The sequence below is a fragment of the Mobula birostris genome, chromosome 8, assembly GCF_030028105.1.
Source record: "Mobula birostris isolate sMobBir1 chromosome 8, sMobBir1.hap1, whole genome shotgun sequence".
In the NCBI taxonomy this organism is placed as follows: domain Eukaryota; kingdom Metazoa; phylum Chordata; class Chondrichthyes; order Myliobatiformes; family Myliobatidae; genus Mobula; species Mobula birostris.
The window spans coordinates 165,218,422-165,236,114 of NC_092377.1; the positions used below are offsets into that span (position 1 = coordinate 165,218,422).

A 17,693-nucleotide genomic window follows, 5' to 3' on the forward strand; every position below is an offset into this window, starting at 1 on the left:
CTCAAAGGGCCAAATGGCCTAAATTGCTTCTATATCTTAAGACACAGTATTGCTAGTAACAATAAATAGAAAGCACAGGATTTACTCAGGAGGGGCAGTGGAGAGACAGACAATGTTAACGTTTCAGGTTGAGGACTTCATCAGAGTAAGTCTGTTTAAGTCATTAATATTAAGCATCTATGAGGAAGAAAGAAGACATGTATTTAGATAACTTAATGGTGGGAAGCTGATCATTGTGAATGAAGTGCAAAGAGCATTACTGTACAGAATAAGGAAAATAATAAGGGAAGACATTCATTCACGGAGGTTGAGAGATAGAATGTCTGAGATGGATGCAATGTTAGTAGTCAAAAATGTCTTTGTATGACAGAAAATGGCTCTTGGTATAGGAATAAACACTTCCAACATAAACCAGATCACCTGTTCCATCTCACAGATGCCACTGGAAGTTACCCGGAGTTTTATTGAAAACCGTGATGGCACCTATGAGTTGTTCAAGTGCCCAAAGGTTCAGGTGGAAAACATTGCTGAAGCTTACAGTCGAGTGGAAAAGCAGCCAACAATTCGGCCACTGGAACTCAAGACCTTCCTGAGAGTAGGTGAGTATAGCCGGTAAAGTGACTGATGTTTGGGTGCCTTTAATTTTAATACAAGGGTAAGTGTTAATACTGTAACTGTTCCTTAGTCAAAATTAAAGCCAGTTCGGGAACTATGAATCAATTTTGGTATTTTGTTAGATATCTTTGGAGAATTAATTGGCATATATCAACTACATTTTCCTGTCAATCCTACATTGAACTTTATTTAAAAGCAAAATAGAATTTAGAAGAGTACAGCAGAGGAACCAGCCCTTCGGTCTGCAGTGTTGTGCTGAACTAATTAAACTAGGAGTTAAATCCAATTAAACTAGTTCATTCTACCATCACAAATCCATTTCCTGCATATTTGTGTGCCTATCTCAAATTTCAACGTTCAAACTTCAAGAGCGTCTTAAATACCTCTATTGTATTTGCCTTCACTACCACCCCTGGCAGTGCATTACACACACCCTCCAATCTGTGTATTGAAAAAAAGAACTCGCCCCACACATTTCAATTAAACTTAGGCCTCTCACCTTAAATGCATGGCCTCTAGTATTTGACATTGTGACTCTGGGCTATCTACCTACATATGCCTCTCATAATCCTATAAACTTGCATCAGGATCCACCCTCAGCCTCCATCACTCCAGAGGAAACAACACAAGTTTGTCCAATCTCTCCTTGTAGCACCAGGCAGCATCCTGGTAAATTTCTTCTGCACCCTCCCTGAAGCCTCCACATCCTTGCAATGCAGTGACCAGAACTGAATGTAATAGGCCAGATGTGGCTAACCAGAGTTTAATAAAGCTGCAGCATAACTTCTTGGTTCTTGAACTCAACGCTGTGCTGAATAAAGGCAATCATTCCATAAGCAGTCATTACTACCCTATCAACTTGTGCAGCCACTTTCAAGAAGCTATGGACTTAGAAATGAAGATCCCTCTGTACATGAACACTATTAAAGGTCCTGCCTTTAACAACATACTGCATGATTTACAGAGTCCTCAGTCCGAGTTTTTTATGAAATATTGCATACACCCCAGTAAACAATGCAGAACTGCAATATAACTGACACAAAGGAGAATCCCTCCAGTAGAAACTCAACAGATCTGCAGATGCTGGAAATCCAGAGTAACACATACAAAATGCTAGTGGAGCTCAGGTCTCGGCCTCAAAATGTTGATCATTCATTCCTCTCCATAGATACTTCCTGACCTGCTGAGTTCCTCCAGAATTTTAGACGATAAGACGTAGAAGCAGCATTCGTCCATTTGGCCCATTGAGGTTGCTCTGCCATTCCATTACAGCTGATTTATTATCCCTCTCAACCCCATTATCCTGCCTTCTCCCTGTAACCTTTGACACTCTTACTAATCAAGAACTTAGCAACCTCTGTTTTAAATATACTTGATGGCTTGGCCGCCACCTTCGCCTGTGGCAAAGAAATCCACAGGATCACCACCTTCTGGCTAAAGGAGTTTTTCCTCACCTCTGTTCGAAAGGGACATCCTTGTATTCTGAGGCTGTGCCTTTCAGTATTCAATAGGTTTCAGTGAGATCCCTCAATCTTCTAAACTCCAGCGAGTTCAGGCCCAGAGCCATCGTATACTCTTCATATGTTAACCCTTTCATTTTGTCCCTCTAATAGAAATGTAGTGATGACCAAAGAATTTATTAGTAATATTGATTAATGGATAAATATTTGCCAGGATTCTTGGGTATTAGATTAGATTATGAGGACACGCAGTCCTCTTTTATTGTCATTTAGTAATGCATGCATTAAGAAATGATACAATATTTCCTCCAGTGTGATATCACAAAACACAGGACAGACCAAGACTGAAAAAAACTAACAAAACCACATAATTATAACATATAGTTACAACAGTGCAACAATACTATAACTTGATGAAGAAGTCCACGAGCACAGTAAAAGTTCAAAGTCTCTCAAATGTCCCACATCTCACGCAGATGGGAGAAGGAAGAAAAACTTTCCCTGCCATACCTGACCACAGTCCGACTCTGAGTCATCAGAAGACTTCGAGCTCTGATCAGCTCACCGACACCGAGTACTGAGCGCCATCTCTATCCGAACGATTCGACCTCCTTCTCGGTCGCCAACAGCAGGCAAAGCCGGGGATTTTGAGGCCTTCCCTCCGAAAGATTCCCGACCACGCAGTAACGATAGCAGCGAACGAGCGTTTCAGAAATTTTTCCAGATGTTCCTCTGTGCTTTCACGTCCCTCTCCATTAAATCAGAATTGCCCACGGCCCCTATTTAACGGATACAATATCATTTTTCAGCAGAGGGCTGCGCATGCGCGGCGCGCTGCTTTCTCTCCTCCCGCCATGTGCGATCTTTTATGTTCATCTGAGGGAGGAGATAGTGTATCCTTATCTTCTCCCTCAGGTGAATTTAAAAGATTGCATAAGCCTATTTTGGCTTGTAAGTAAGGTCCAGGTTTTTATATAGGGTAAGTCTACCAGAGGAACTCTTTCAGAATTGCACTGTAGCTTCAAGCTAAAGCTTAGCGGTCAAGTTTCTGAACAAGTGGTCAAGGGACTGAAACCACTACTTTCTGACTTGATGGTGAGGGTCATTTTTGAATTTAGCTGAGAAAGTGATGATCTAGGAGTGAATTTGTGAGGAAACTTCAGAGATGTGATGGGGGTAATTCAACTATCCAAATATAGACTGGGATTTCAATAAAGAGGTGGAAGACTTCAAGTCAATGTTGTTTGTTAATAAATTCCTCATGAGGAAGTTGAAATGAATCTTGGAAATAACCCAAGCCAAGTGAAGCAGGTTTGTGGGGAATTTTAATCATAATATGACAGGCTTCAGAATACAAATCCTCCCCAGCATGTGAACACCCGGCTTCTGTACAGCCCATACATATGATTGAACATTTGGGTAGTTGTGGGGCTATAGGTTATCATTCTTGGCACAAGCTGGAATCTTGCCACATTAAACCCAAGAGAAAAAACATTCTAGTTAACATGTTAATGTCCATTTTGTGAACCCTTATCTAGAGACATGCTGCCTGGCCCAACAGCAATGTGCTTTGTAGAAAAATGTCAATAGCATTTAAACCTTATCTAAAAGAACAGCATTATTAGCCTGAGATAAGCTCAGGTTAACTCTGTTAATACTACTTACTTAGTTACTCCCATTACACTGCTGACATTTAGGGCAGCAATGAATGTTCTCTATCTCTGTCTGTCCATACCAGCACACACAGAATAGAAGGATTTTTCATTGCTCTTTACATAACAATTTTTTTTTGACCAGATAGCATTGTTAGGCCTGAGCTGAACCCCGAGACCTGAAGGACTGGTGGACCACACTTAGTCTGGTCTCTACCTTTTGACGTGTTTGACATGGAAAACCCTACCGAGAGCCAATGCACAAGGTGCTGACACCAGCCAACATAGCTCTCTAGGAAATTGAGGCAGGCAAGCCTCCAAACCCTACAATAAGGTTGTAGTCCTCATGGAGGAGCTTTGTTAATATGAGTGTTATTAATAAGAATGGCCAAACGGGATTTAAAATGTGTCTCCAGGCTGTTTATTCCTATGGGACAACCCACTTCTGCAGGCATCTTCTGCTACAGTTCACAGCCTCACCTCTAACATGCAATATGAACAGTTCTCAGGAACGGGAATCCTGTCATAACCTTGGGAGGACCTACAGCTATTCAAAAACATTTAGACCAGTCCAAGAAAGGACTCTTACTCTTAATAATTTCTCCTTTGGCTCCTCCCACTTCCTCCAAACTAAAGGTGTAGCTATGGGCACCCATATGGGTCCCAGCTATGCCTGCCTTTTTGTTGGGTTTGAGGAACAATCTATGTTCCGTGCCTATTCTGGTACCTGTCCCCCACTTTTCCTTCGCTACATCGACGACTGCATTGGCGCTGCTTCCTGCACGCATGCAGAACTCGTTGACTTTATTAACTTTGCCTCCAACTTTCACCCTGCCCTCAAGTTTACCTGGTCCATTTCCGACACCTCCCTCCCCTTTCTAGATCTTTCTGTCTCTGTCTCTGGAGACAGCTTATCCACTGATGTCTACTATAAGCCTACTGACTCTCACAGCTATCTGGACTATTCCTCTTCTCACCCTGTCTCTTGCAAAAACGCCATCCCCTTCTCGCAATTCCTCCGTCTCCGCCGCATCTGCTCTCAGGATGAGGCTTTTCATTCTAGGACGAGGGAGATGTCTTCCTTTTTTAAAGAAAGGGGCTTCCCTTCCTCCACTATCAACTCTGCTCTTAAACGCATCTCCCCCATTTCACGTACATCTGCTCTCACTCCATCCTCCCGCCACCCCACTAGGAATAGGGTTCCCCTAGTCCTCACCTACCACCCCACCAGCCTCCGGGTCCAACATATTATTCTCCGTAACTTCCGCCACCTCCAACGGGATCCCACCACTAAGCACATCTTTCCCTCCCCCCCTCTCTCTACATTCCGCAGGGATCGCTCCCTACGCAACTCCCTTGTCCATTCGTCCCCCCATCCCTCCCCACTGATCTCCCTCCTGGCACTTATCCGTGTAAGCGGAACAAGTGCTACACATGCCCTTACACTTCCTCCCTTACCACCATTCAGGGCCCCAAACAGTCCTTCCAGATGAGGCAACACTTCACCTGTGAGTCGACTGGGGTGATATACTGCGTCCGGTACTCCCGATGTGGCCTTTTATATATTGGTGAGACCCGACGCAGACTGGGAGACCGCTTTGCTGAACATCTACGCTCTGTCTGCCAGAGAAAGCAGGATCTCCCAGTGGCCACACGTTTTAATTCCACATCCCATTCTCATTCTGACATGTCTATCCACGGCCTCCTCTACTGTAAAGATGAAGCCACACTCAGGTTGGAGGAACAACACCTTATATTCCGTCTGGGTAGCCTCCAACCTGATGGCATGAACATGGACTTCTCTAACTTCCGCTAATGCCCCACTTCCCCCTCGTACCCCATCTGTTACTTATTTTTATGCACACATTCTTTCTCTCACTCTCCTTTTTCTCCCTCTGTCCCTCTGAATATACCTCTTGCCCATCCTCTGGGTCCCCCCGCCCTTGTCTTTCTTCCCAGACCTCCTGTCCCATGATCCTCTCGTATCCCTTTTGCCAATCACCTGTCCAGCTCTTGGCTCTATCCCTCCCCCTCCTGTCTTCTCCTATCATTTTGGATCTCCCCCTCCCCCTCCAACTTTCAAATCCCTTACTCACTCTTCCGTCAGTTAGTCCTGACGAAGGGTCTCGGCCTGAAACGTCGACTGCACCTCTTCCTACAGATGCTGCCTGGCCTGCTGCGTTCACCAGCAATTTTTATGTGTGTTGCTTGAATTTCCAGCATCTGCAGAATTCCTGTTGTTTGCAAGAAAGGAATATTCTACTTCTAAAAGAGGGCCAATTTCATTGGGATAAGATGTGGCCTGGTTAAAATGGAAAGAATAATAAAAACTGAAAAATCCAGAGATAGGTTGGGTTGAGTTGTTCTCTGATCTTGGTAATTTACTTGCAAACATTTCATCACTTTACAAGGAGGCATTGTCATATGGTGACGAAACGTTTGCAAGTAAATTGCCAGGATCGGAGAACAACTCAACCCAAACATCAACCACCCAAGGTACACCTTTTCTGAATTACTTCCATGCTGGAGTTCCTTGACTTGTGGGGAAAGTGAAACAAAGCTGATATTTCAAGTATAGACCTTTCATAGAATCAAAGCATAGGAGGCAAAAACTGCAAATGGATGATCTTTCAGGTGGAAGTATTTCAGCTGCAGTTTAGGTACAATTCTACCAGGGAGAAGGCTGGGGAGGTTAAAGCCAGTGCTCCCTAGATTACCAAAAATGTAGAGAGAGAACTGAGAAGGGAATTTGCATATTGTAGCTCTGAACGCTCACAAAAAGATGCTTGAAATCTGAAATAAAGGCACAAACTACTGCCAATATTCAGCAGGTAGATCAGCAAAAGTACAGAGAGTAAGCTAATTTCAGTTAACTTGCTATCTGCACCAAGGAGTATCCAACTTTTTTTATGCCACAGTCCCCCATCATTAACCGAAGGGTCCGTGGGCTCCAGGTTGGGACCCCCTGCTCTGCACAGATGCCAGTATTTGTGCCTTTATTTCAAACTTCAAGCATCTTTTTTTGTTTGCTTTTGGTCCTAATGAAGGACCTTGGCCTGAAACATCAGCTCTGTTCCTTTCCATAGATGATGCCTGACTGCCTGAGTTCCTCCAGCATTTGAACTTTCAGGTTGGTGACTTTCTAATGAAAAGTCATCAACTTAAAACAGAACTTTTTCTCACTTTTCGATCCTGCTTGATAAGCTTAGTCCTTTCAGCATTTTGGCTTTTTATTGGAATAGAGTCATTGAAAAGTACAGAACAGAAACAGGCCCTTCAGCCCACCTAGTCCATGTCAAAACCATTTAAACTGCCTACTCCCATTGACCTGCACCAGGACCATAGCCTTCCATACCTCTACCATCCATGTACCTATCCAAACTTCTCTTAAATGTTGAAATCAAGCTCGCATGCACCACTTGTGCTGGCAGTACGTTTCACACACTCCCAACCCTCTGAGTGAAAAAGTTTCCCTTCATGTTACCCTTAAAACATTTCATCTTTCACCCTTAACCCATGATCTTTGGTTGTAGCCCACCCAACCTGAGTGGGGAAATGTCTGCATTTACCCTATCTATATTCTTCACAGTTTTGTATACCATCAAGTCTCCTCTCAATCTTCTATGTTCTAATGAATAAAGTCCTAACCTATTTAATCTTTCTTTATCACTCAGGTCCTCCAGACCTGGCAACATACTTGTAAATTTTCTCTGTATATAAAAGATGCTGGTTACTTACACAAATAAGATTACAGAAAACCAAATGGGAAATAAAAGAGGGAATAGAGAGGCAAAGGATGGGTAAAAGTGGCAGTTAATGTAAAAAGGGACCTAAAGATAAACATCCTGCAGATGCTGTAAATCCAGAGTAACACACACAAATTGCTGGAGGAACACAGCAGGTCAGGCAGCATCTACAGAGAGGAATGAACAGTCAACATTTTGGGCCAAGACCCTTCGGGGCTATGTCCTATCAGGGCTAAGCTGCTGGACCTACTGAGTTCCTCCAGCATTTTGTATATAAGGGAGCTACTGTACAGGGATTCTCATTGTAAGGGGAGTGAGGGTGAAATTTTTTCAGGGAGGCAGAGGGTATGCTTGAGGTATCAAATCAACAATTCCATCAATCTTCATAAAGGAAAATGACTTTGCTGGAGTCTCTTAGCAAGTTCTGCATAGACAGGTAATTGATAAATGGGAGATACCCAGAAATGCATTGAGATTACCTCTACCTTCTTGGTCAACTGAAACCAAGCAGGGTGACACATTGTAAACACTGGGTATAATGGGCACACCATGAATTATTTGAAGCCTTTTTCGTTGATGTATGTCCTGGGATAAAACAAGTTTCGGCTAAACTCAGTCATACATCAGCTAGCAGATCATTAAAATTTAAAGCAACGGTTTCTTCTACATTGTGTTTCAAAGAATTGATTTTTGTATTTATATTTATTGTGGTTTCATTTTTGTTTTTTGTTGAATTATTTTTGCTTATTATGTTTTTTTTTAATGCATCGTATCCAGAGTAAAAATCAATTGCTGGGGGTAGGAACCAAACTGAAGAGACGGAGGAAGGGGCAGTTGGCTCACAAATCGACAAAGCTTGTAGGCAGTGTGATAGGAAGGATAGGCAGATGATAGAGAAGGGATGTGCTCAGACTGATAGTTTGAGATGTGTTTATTTTAATGCAAGGAGTATTATGAACAAAGCAGATGAGCTTAAAGCGTGGATCAGTACTTGGGAGCTATGATATTGTGGCCATTACAGAGACTTGGATGTTTCAGGGACAGGAATGGCTACTTAGAGTGCCAGGCTTTAGATGTTTCGGAAGGGACAGGGAGGGAAGCAAAATAGGTGGGGGCGTGGCACTGCTGATCAGAGATAGTGTCACAGCTGCAGAAAAGGAGGAAGTCATGGAGGGGTTGTCTACGGAGTCTTTGTGGGTGGAAGTTAGGAACAGGAAGGGGTCAATAACTCTACTGGGTGATTTTTATAGACCATCTGAGGAGCAGATAGGGAGACAAATTCTGGAAAGGTGCAATAAAAACAGGGTTGTCATGGTGGGAGATTTTAATTTCTCCAATATTGATTGGCATCTCCCTAGAGCAAGGGGTTTAGATGGGGTGGAGTTTGTTAGGTGTGTTCAGGAAGGTTTCCTGACACAATATGTGGATAAGCCTACAAGAGGAGAGGCTGTACTTGATCTGGTATTGGGAAGTGAACCTGGTTAGGTGTCAGGTCTCTCAGTGGGAGAGCATCTTGGACATAATGATCACAATTCAATCTCCTTTACCATAGCCTTGGAGAGGGATAGGAACAGACAAGTTAGGAAAGTGCTTAATTGGAGTAAGGGGAAATATGAAGCTATCAGGTAGGAACTTAGAAGGATAAATTGGGAACAAATGTTCTCAGGGAAATGTACGGCAGAAATGTGGCAAATGTTCAGGGGATATTTGCGTGTTGTTCTACATAGGTACATTCCAATGAGACAGGGAAAGGATGGTAGGGTACAGGAACCATAGTGTACAAAAGTTTTTGAAAATCTAGTCAAGAAGAAAAGAAAAGCTTTGGAAAGGTTCAAAAAACTAGGTAGTGATAGAGATCTAGAAGATTATAAGGCTAGCAGGAAGGAGTTGAAGAATGAAATTAGGAGAGCCAGAAGAGGCCATGAGAAGGCCTTGGTGAGCAGGATTAAGGAAAACCCCACGGCATTCTACAAGTATGTGAAGAGCAAGAAGATAAGATGTGAGAGAATAGGACCAATCAAAGTGGAAGTGTGTATGGAACCGGAGGAGATAGCAGAGGAACTTAATGAATACTTTGCTTCAGTATTCACTACAGAAAAGGATCTTGACAATTGTAGGGATGACTTGCAGCGGACTGAAAACTTGAGCATATAGACGTAAAGAAAGAGGATGTGCTGGAGCTTTTGGAAAGCATCAAGCTGGATAAGTCACTGGATCCGGACAAGATATACCCCAGGCTACTGTGGTATATGAACATTTGGAGAGGCATAATATGGTTAGGAATAGTCAGCATGGCTTTGTTAAAGGCAGGTTATGCTTTACGAGCCTGATTGAATTTTTTGAGGATGTGACTAAACACGTTGATGAAGGTAGAGCAGTAGATATAGTGTATATGGATTTCAGCAAGGTATTTGATAAGGTACCCCATGCAAGGCTTATTGAGAAAGTAAGGAGGCATGGGATCCAAGGGGACCTTGCTTTGTGGATCCAGAATTGGCTTGCCCACAGAAGGCAAAGAGTAGTTGTAGACAGGTCATATTCTGCCAGTGGTGTGCCTCAGGGATCTGTTTTGGGATCCCTTCTCTTTGTGATTTTTATAAATGACCTGGATGAGGAAGTGGAGGGATGGGTTAGTAAATTTGCTGATGACACAAAGGTTGGGGGTGTTGTGGATAGTGTGGAGGGCTGTCAGAGGTTACAGCGGGACATCGATAGGATGCAAAACTGGGCTGAGAAGTGGCAGATGGAGTTCAACCCAGATAAGTGTGAGGTGGTTCATTTTGGTAGGTCAAAAATGATGACAGAATATAGTATTAATTGTAAGACTCTTGGAAGTGTGGGGGATCATGGGGTCCAAGTCCATAGGACACTCAAAGCTGCTGCGCAGGTTGACTCTGTGGTTAAGGAAGCATACGGTGCATTGGCCTTCATCAGTCGCGGGATTGAGTTTAAGAGGTAATGTTGCATCTATATAGGACCCTGGTCAAACCCCACTTGGAGTACTGTGCTCAGTTCTGGTTACCTCACTACAGAAGGGATGTAGAAACTATAGAAACAGTGCAGAGGAGATTTACAAGGATGCATGCCTTATAAGAATAGATTGAGTGAACTTGGCCTTTTCTCCTTGGAGTGACAGAGGATGAGAGGTGACCTGATAGAGGTGTATAAGATAATGATAGGCATTAATTGTGTGGATAGACAAAGGCTTTTTCCCAGGGCTGAAATGGCTAACACGAGAGGGCACAGTTTTAAGGTGCTTGGAAGTAGGTACAGAGGCGATGTCGGGGGTGTTTTTTTACACAGAGGGTGGTGAGTGCGTGGGATGGGCTGCTGGCGACAGTGGTGGAGGCGGATATGATAGGGTCTTTTAGGAGACTCCTGGATAGGTACATGGAGCTTAGAAAAATAGAGGGCTATGGGTAACCTGAGGTAATTTCTAAAGTAAGTACATGTTTGGCACGGCATTGTGGGCCAAAGGGCCTGTATTGTGCTGTAGGTTTTCTATGTTTCTATTTCATTCTTCTTTACACTCATGTGCTGAAGAACGACAGAAACAATCTTGAGTCTTGAATCATGATGCCTTTTATGAAATTCACTGTCGAATTTTCATCCTCATCCAGGGAACATGTCCCCTGACCAGAAAGAACCGACTCCTTTTATCATTGAATGGATTCCAGATATTTTGCCTCGATCAAAGATCGGTGAAATGAGGATTAAGTTTGAGTATGGTCACCACCGGAATGGACATATTGAATATCGAGAGCAGCAAACCTCCCCAGAACAGACTGTTGAACTGAGTCCTACCCTAACCACCGTCAATATTCACTGAAATCTGGGCTTCATGCGGTCTTCACTAATACCACCTGTGCAGGTAGAGGAATTAAAGAGGGTCCACCACAGCGTTCAAACGGGTAACTCTGCAAGATCCTGGAGTGTGGCTCAAAACTGCACACATTTGGAACCTCTGGGCAGCAAACTCATGGACTGAGTTGTAAGCCGCTTGACATGTTTAATCCTATGCAATTTCAGCCCAAAGTGATCATCAATATAAAGTATGAAAACACATCATAGTATTTAAAAGATTCATTGTATGAGGATATGAATTTGTATTTCCCTCATTGTCTGGGAGACTGTCAACATCCACAGACTAACTGTGTTGTCATTGTAAAATGGGAACATGTTCTTTGTATGTGGCTTAATTTTTCTAAGATTTGCTTGTGGCATATATACTTGTGACAAAGATCCAAAGAAATGTATATCTCGCCTCACAAAAGTAGGGAATTTGTTATTTAAGTTTGTCGTATTTGTCACAAAGACATTTTTACTAGGATGGTGACAAGACTGCAAGAGCGTACAGCTGAGCAGAAACTTCATTTCCTAGCAGCCATTTGACACCTGTCTGTCAGGGAAAGAAGAGTACACTTTCTAAAATGTAAAATAAAAGCTGAAAATACTCAACAGGTTAGGCAGCATCTCTGGTAAGAGAAGTCAATTACCTTTCCACAGGTCTGGCAAATCGAGAGAGAGGCTTTGACTTGCTGATTATTTCCAGCATTTTAAGTCATTCCATTTGCAGATTTTTCCTTTGCTTTGAAGCTTTCTAAATGTTACGTTCAGAACAGAACAGTAAAGACAAGAATTTTCAACTTTATAGTAACTTTTTAAAAAGATAAATCATTTGTAGTATCTCCTGTCAGTGGTCTGTTTGTTGTATGCAATGTGTGTGAACAGGAGACAGTGGGAACTGAGTAATTCTGTGTTGATATAGTTGGGTCTTTGGAATGCCTCAGAATACTTCACAAGTTTTTTTTTGAGTGAAGCTACTATTCAACAGGTAAACAAAGTCCCACTAATTGCAAATGAAACTATTTGCAGTTTTTTTGTGTGGTTAGTGGTCAGGGTTGGATTGTTGACCATGACAATCTACTGCCTTTTGAACCTTTATGCAGAATCTAGTACATTCACTTGAAAAGCAGCTATGGTCTCAGTTCAGCTGTGTACACCACCCTTCCATATTGTCAACTATATTGTCTATTGTCAACTAGGTATATGTATATTGTCAACTAGGATCATTTCATTAGATACCAGAGTGCAGCTCAAACCTGCAACCTTCTATCTCAGGGGAGAGAGTTAATAGGAAAAGGTAGATGGCCATTTTTTTTGTTCTTCTCTGCTAATTCTATAGCGGGACCTTTAAAATGCAGCATTTTTTTAAGCTTGCAATTTATATAGTACTTTTCACAAACTCAGGACATCTGTAAGTGCTTTCTAGCCAATTAAGTATTTTGAAAGTTTAAACACCTTAGATTTGTGTGGCATTGTGGCAGCCATTCTGTGAACTACAAGGACACACAAATACCAATGAGATTATAACCAGATAATCTTAGTTTTATCATGTTGGTAAGGGGATTAAAAACTGACTTAAACAAGTAAATTAGTATGCTGTTTAAAATAATGCCATGGAATTATCTACAATCACTTTTTAATAGCTTAACCTGAAGACTATCTGTGACAGTGCAGCACTTCCTCAACACTGCACTGAAATGGGACCCTAAATTATAAATTCAAGTACTCCCTATCTCCACCCCTGGTTTAGGGACTCGGGAGAGTGTTATCATTGCCCAAGGTTTAGCGCTTTGCATTAAATTGATACAATTACAACATTTCTTGACTCTTCTGGGCTGGATGACAAGTTCCTCCATACATTCTCCTGATTTATTCTGATGTTCCAGGCTTCACTTATTTGATCATTGGGATCCTAAAATACAGCTCTGATTTGGTGAAGCACTGATCTCTGCTGCTTGTAAACTAAGAGTACACAATCTAGGAGGCAGTATAGTAGACATGGTATAACAATCTGACCGAGTTACTGCCATCAACTCTAGTTCCAGACTGGCTTGGCGTAGTGGTACCCAGAAGGGAGTGCCTTTTGCCAGCAGCTAAAATTCCTCCATTTGCTTTCTGTTACCCAGGTGGCTGAGTGGCTTCCAAAGCTATCACTTTGTCAAAGTCTACCTGCAGATTTGAGTTTGGCAGTCAATATATTCTGGAGTGCAGTAGATACTGTTCTGTCAGAGAAGCCCCCATGCTGTTGAGAGCAATTACAACTATTTGGAGTCTAAGCATTCAAATTCCTCTGTTCTGTTGTTCAGATCACAGGGAGACCGAGCAAAGTTAACTGTGTTGACACCACGTTATCAAGATCACTTCAGATTTCCAGATTTCTAATGGATTATGTTATACAGTACCTCAAGAAACCATGTGGATGTACAGAGAGCATTAACTGGTTTATTCCTGCCTGGCGATTTTGAAACTGACAGTTTTGTGGGAAGCGCTTGGAATAAATTCTACCTACATAAGGAATTGTACTTTGGTCTTTCATCATTGTGTCCACAGTAACACATTATAAGGCTTTGCATTCTCCCAAATTTGTAGTTTGCTGAGTAATTTTATATATATTTTTGAAAAGAAATACTACTACTGTAAGTGCAGCATTGACAATGTAGGGCAAGCGAGCTCCTGTGCATTTATTTATTTATTTATAGAGACAGTGCAGAATTGGCGCTTCGAGCCACACACCTAGCAATCCTGTAGTGTAATCCTAGCCTAATCATGGGACAATTTACAACGACTAATTAACCTACCAACTGGTAGGCCTTCGGACTGTGGGTGGAAACCAGAGCACCCGGGTGAAATCCACGCAGTAACGGAAGAACATACAAACTCCTTACAGACAACAGCAGGAATTGAACCCAGGTCACTGGTACTGTAAAGTTCAGGACGAGGCTATCCCATTGCACATCGGGTGTGCTGACGCCTGCGATATCCCCAAATGCGGGATACTCGACTGCATAATTTGTGGTAGTGGGGGAGATGGGTCTCCAATTCCTAATGTCCTCCCTTTCCCCCTTCTGCTTGTAGATGAGGGTGATGATGCCCTTCCTCATGGACTCAGACATACTGCCGGCCAGAAGCATAGCGTTGTACACTTCCAGCAGGTCTGGGCCCATCCAGTTCCACAGAGCCGAGTACAACTCAGCCGGTAAGCCGTCGCTTCCGGGAGTCTTACCCGACCCAAAGGAACGGATGGAGCCTGTCAGCTCGTCCAGGGTCAGTGGCTGATCCAGACTCTCCCGCTTGCCGTCGTCTAAGACCTGCGTGATAGACGACAGGAAGTTGCGGGAGGGTGTGGATTCTGTGGCCTTTTCATCCTGTCCAAGGCTATCGCCAACAGGGTCAAGTCTGCTCTGGGACAGGTGATCCACCCGGACCAAACTTGTGCTGTACCGGGCAGGAAGATCTCAGACAGCCTCGCGCTGCTGAGGGACACCATCGCCTACGTGCAGGACAGGGGGGTGGACGCCTGCCTGGTCAGCTTGGACCAGGAGAAAGCCTTCGACAGGATATCGCACACGTACATGGCGGACGTGCTCTCCAAAATGGGATTTGGGGAGGGAATACGGAATTGGATCAGACTGCTCTACACAGACATCCGTAGTGCAGTCCAGGTCAACGGGTGGGAAACAGACAGCTTCCCCATCAGGTCTGGAGTCAGGCAGGGCTGCCCCCTCTCCCCTGTCTTGTTTGTCTGCTGCATAGAACCCTTTGTGGAAGCCATCAGGAGGGATGAGGGCATAAGAGGGGTGACGCTGCCAGGCAGTGGAGGGACCCAAGTGAAAACCTCCCTGTACATGGACGACGTCACCGTCTTCTGCTCTGATCCGAGGTCAGTTCGCAGGTTGATTGGCACCTGCGAACAGTTCGAGCTAGTGTCGGGGGCCAGGGTCAACCGCACAAAGAGCGAAGCCATGCTCTTCGGCAACTGGCCCGAACGATCCAGCGTCCCCTTCACCATCAGGTCTGACCACGTGAAGGTGTTGGGGATCTGGTTCGGAGGGGCTGAGGCGTGCAACAAGAACTGGCAGGAACGGACTGCCAAGGTGAAACAGAAACTGGGACTGTGGGGAGGGCGCTCCCTGTCGATAACGGGCAAGAACCTGGTCATCAGGTGTGAGGTGCTCTCAGGGCTGCTGTACTTGGCGCAGGTCTGGCCCGTCCCCCGCTCCTACAGCTCGGAAATCACCCGGGCTGTCTTCAGATTCGTCTGGGGATCCAAGATGGAGCGGGTGAGACGGACCGCCATGCACAAGTCCCTGGACAACGGGGGCAAGAACGTCCCCAATGTCGCCCTCACCCTGATGGCCAGCTTCGTATGTGGCTGCATCAGGTTGTGTGTAGAGCCCAGGTATGTGGGCACCAAGTACCACTATGTACCCAGGTTCTACTTGTCGCCCTGGCTACGAAGGATGGGTCTGGCCCCACTCCCGCGCAACGCCCCAGTCAGCTGGTCGTTGCCGGCATACCTGTCCCACGTAGCAAAGTTCTTCCAGGAGAACGCCTTTGACCACAAGGCCATCAGGCAGCGGTCGGCACGAAGTGTCCTGCAGGCACTGCAGGAGAAGGACGTGATGGACACAGTGGGGTGGTTCCCTGAGCAGACTGTCCAGTTCATCTGGCAAAATGCCTCATCGCCAGATCTCACCAACAGGCACCAAGACCTCGCCTGGCTGGCGGTGAGAGGGGCCCTCCCAGTCAGAGCCCTCCTGTACGCCCGGAATGTCGTCCCCGCACCCCACTGCCCACGGGAGGACTGCAGTGAGGAGGAGTCTGTGACCCACCTCTTTGCACACTGCCAGTTCGCAAAGAGGGTGTGGAGGAGGATGGACGGGCTAGTGTCACGTTTTATCCCCAGCAGCTGCGTAACAGAGGACTCTCTGATCTACGGGCTGTTCCCGGGGACGCACACGGAGACCAACATCCGGTGCTGCTGGCAGATCATCAACTCGGTGAAAGACGCTCTTTGGTCAGCCCGAAACTTGATGATCTACCAGCACATGGAGATGTCCGTGGGAGAATGCTGCCGACTGGCACATTCTCGGCTGCAGGAGTACGTGCTGAGGGACGCACTGAAACTTGATGCAGCCACCGCAAGGGCCCGGTGGGGAAGGACCACAGTATAGGTTTCTCCACCCGTGGGAGTGGGAGGGCTCGGTGGGCGAGGAGTATACCCCTCAACAATGAGATGCTAAGCTGAACTACTGGAGTGCCACGTGGGTGGCTATAAACACGGATATTTTACTGAGTATAATGGAAACGTATGTAAAGGATGAAAAGGTATTGAATGGTTTATTGTATATATTTATTTTTGAGTAAAGTATATTTTGAAATTAAAAAAAAAATTTGTGGTAGTGGGGGACTGCGTTCGCGCTCTCCCCTGAAAATGTCATGAAAGATAGAATTAAAGCTCTGCTTCCGCTTCAAATAAAAAAAAAAAAAAAAAATTACAGAATCAACAAACTCATTCGTAAGGCCAGTGATGTTGTGGGGATGGAACTGGACTCTCTCACAGTGGTGTCTGAAAAGAGGATGCTGTCCAAGTTGCATGCTATCTTGGACAATGTCTCCCATCCACTACATAATGTACTGGGTGGGCACAGGAGTACATTCAGCCAGAGACTCATTCCACCGAGATGCAACACAGAGCGTCATAGAAGGTCATTCCTGCCTGTGGCCATCAAACTTTACAACTCCTCCCTTGGAGGGTCAGACACCCTGAGCCAATAGGCTGGTCCTGGACTTATTTCCTGGCATAATTGACATATTACTATTTAACTATTTATGGTTTTATTACTATTTAATTATTTATGGTGCAACTGTAACAAAAACCAATTTCCCCTGGGATCAATAAAGTATGACTACTATAAGGAATTCACATCTCTGCATTCTTCAAAGTTCAAAGTAAATTTGTTGTGTAAGTACATATGTCACCATGTTAGATGTGACTTAACAATATAAAACATGGCTCAGTTGATCAAAGGGAAAATTTGTAAGGAAAGGGTTTGTTTTGCCAGTGACCTGTTACTGCAGCTCGAAGCCATTATTTGGAATTCCTCAGGGAGACATCCTTGGTTCAATCAATGCCAGCACCTGCCCCCCCCCCCCCATAATTAAGTCAGGCACTTGCTATTTATGAATGCTTGTATAGTATTCAGTTCCATTCCTGGCAGTGTTGATAAAGGAGCCCAAACTACAGTGAGTACAGTGAATCATTCCATACTTTAGAGGTGGCACGTTAGTGTAGTGGTTAGCGCAATCACTTTACAGGGCCAGCGATCACCGATCAGGGATCAATTCCTGCCACCGTAATGAGGTTATATGTT

General features: G+C 44.4%; 1 protein-coding gene and 1 non-coding gene across 7 annotated transcripts in view; both read left to right on the top strand.

Moving 5' to 3' along the window:
* The window catches only part of c8h2orf42 (chromosome 8 C2orf42 homolog), a 36,235-nt gene extending 22,079 nt beyond the window's left edge, over nt 1–14,156 (top strand). For all 6 annotated transcript variants that reach the window (XM_072266744.1, XM_072266749.1, XM_072266745.1 and 3 more), the window contains 2 exons: nt 437–599; nt 11,094–14,156. In XM_072266744.1, coding sequence (XP_072122845.1) covers nt 437–599; nt 11,094–11,302 — 372 coding nt within the window. In that variant the 3' untranslated portion in view covers nt 11,303–14,156. The remainder of the gene's footprint in view (nt 1–436; nt 600–11,093) is intronic.
* Nucleotides 14,157–14,200: 44 nt separating this feature from the next.
* On the top strand, nt 14,201–14,365 carry LOC140202392 (U1 spliceosomal RNA). Its single transcript, XR_011887107.1, has one exon. It is a non-coding gene; the product is annotated as a U1 spliceosomal RNA (small nuclear RNA).
* Nucleotides 14,366–17,693: the final 3,328 nt, after the last annotated feature.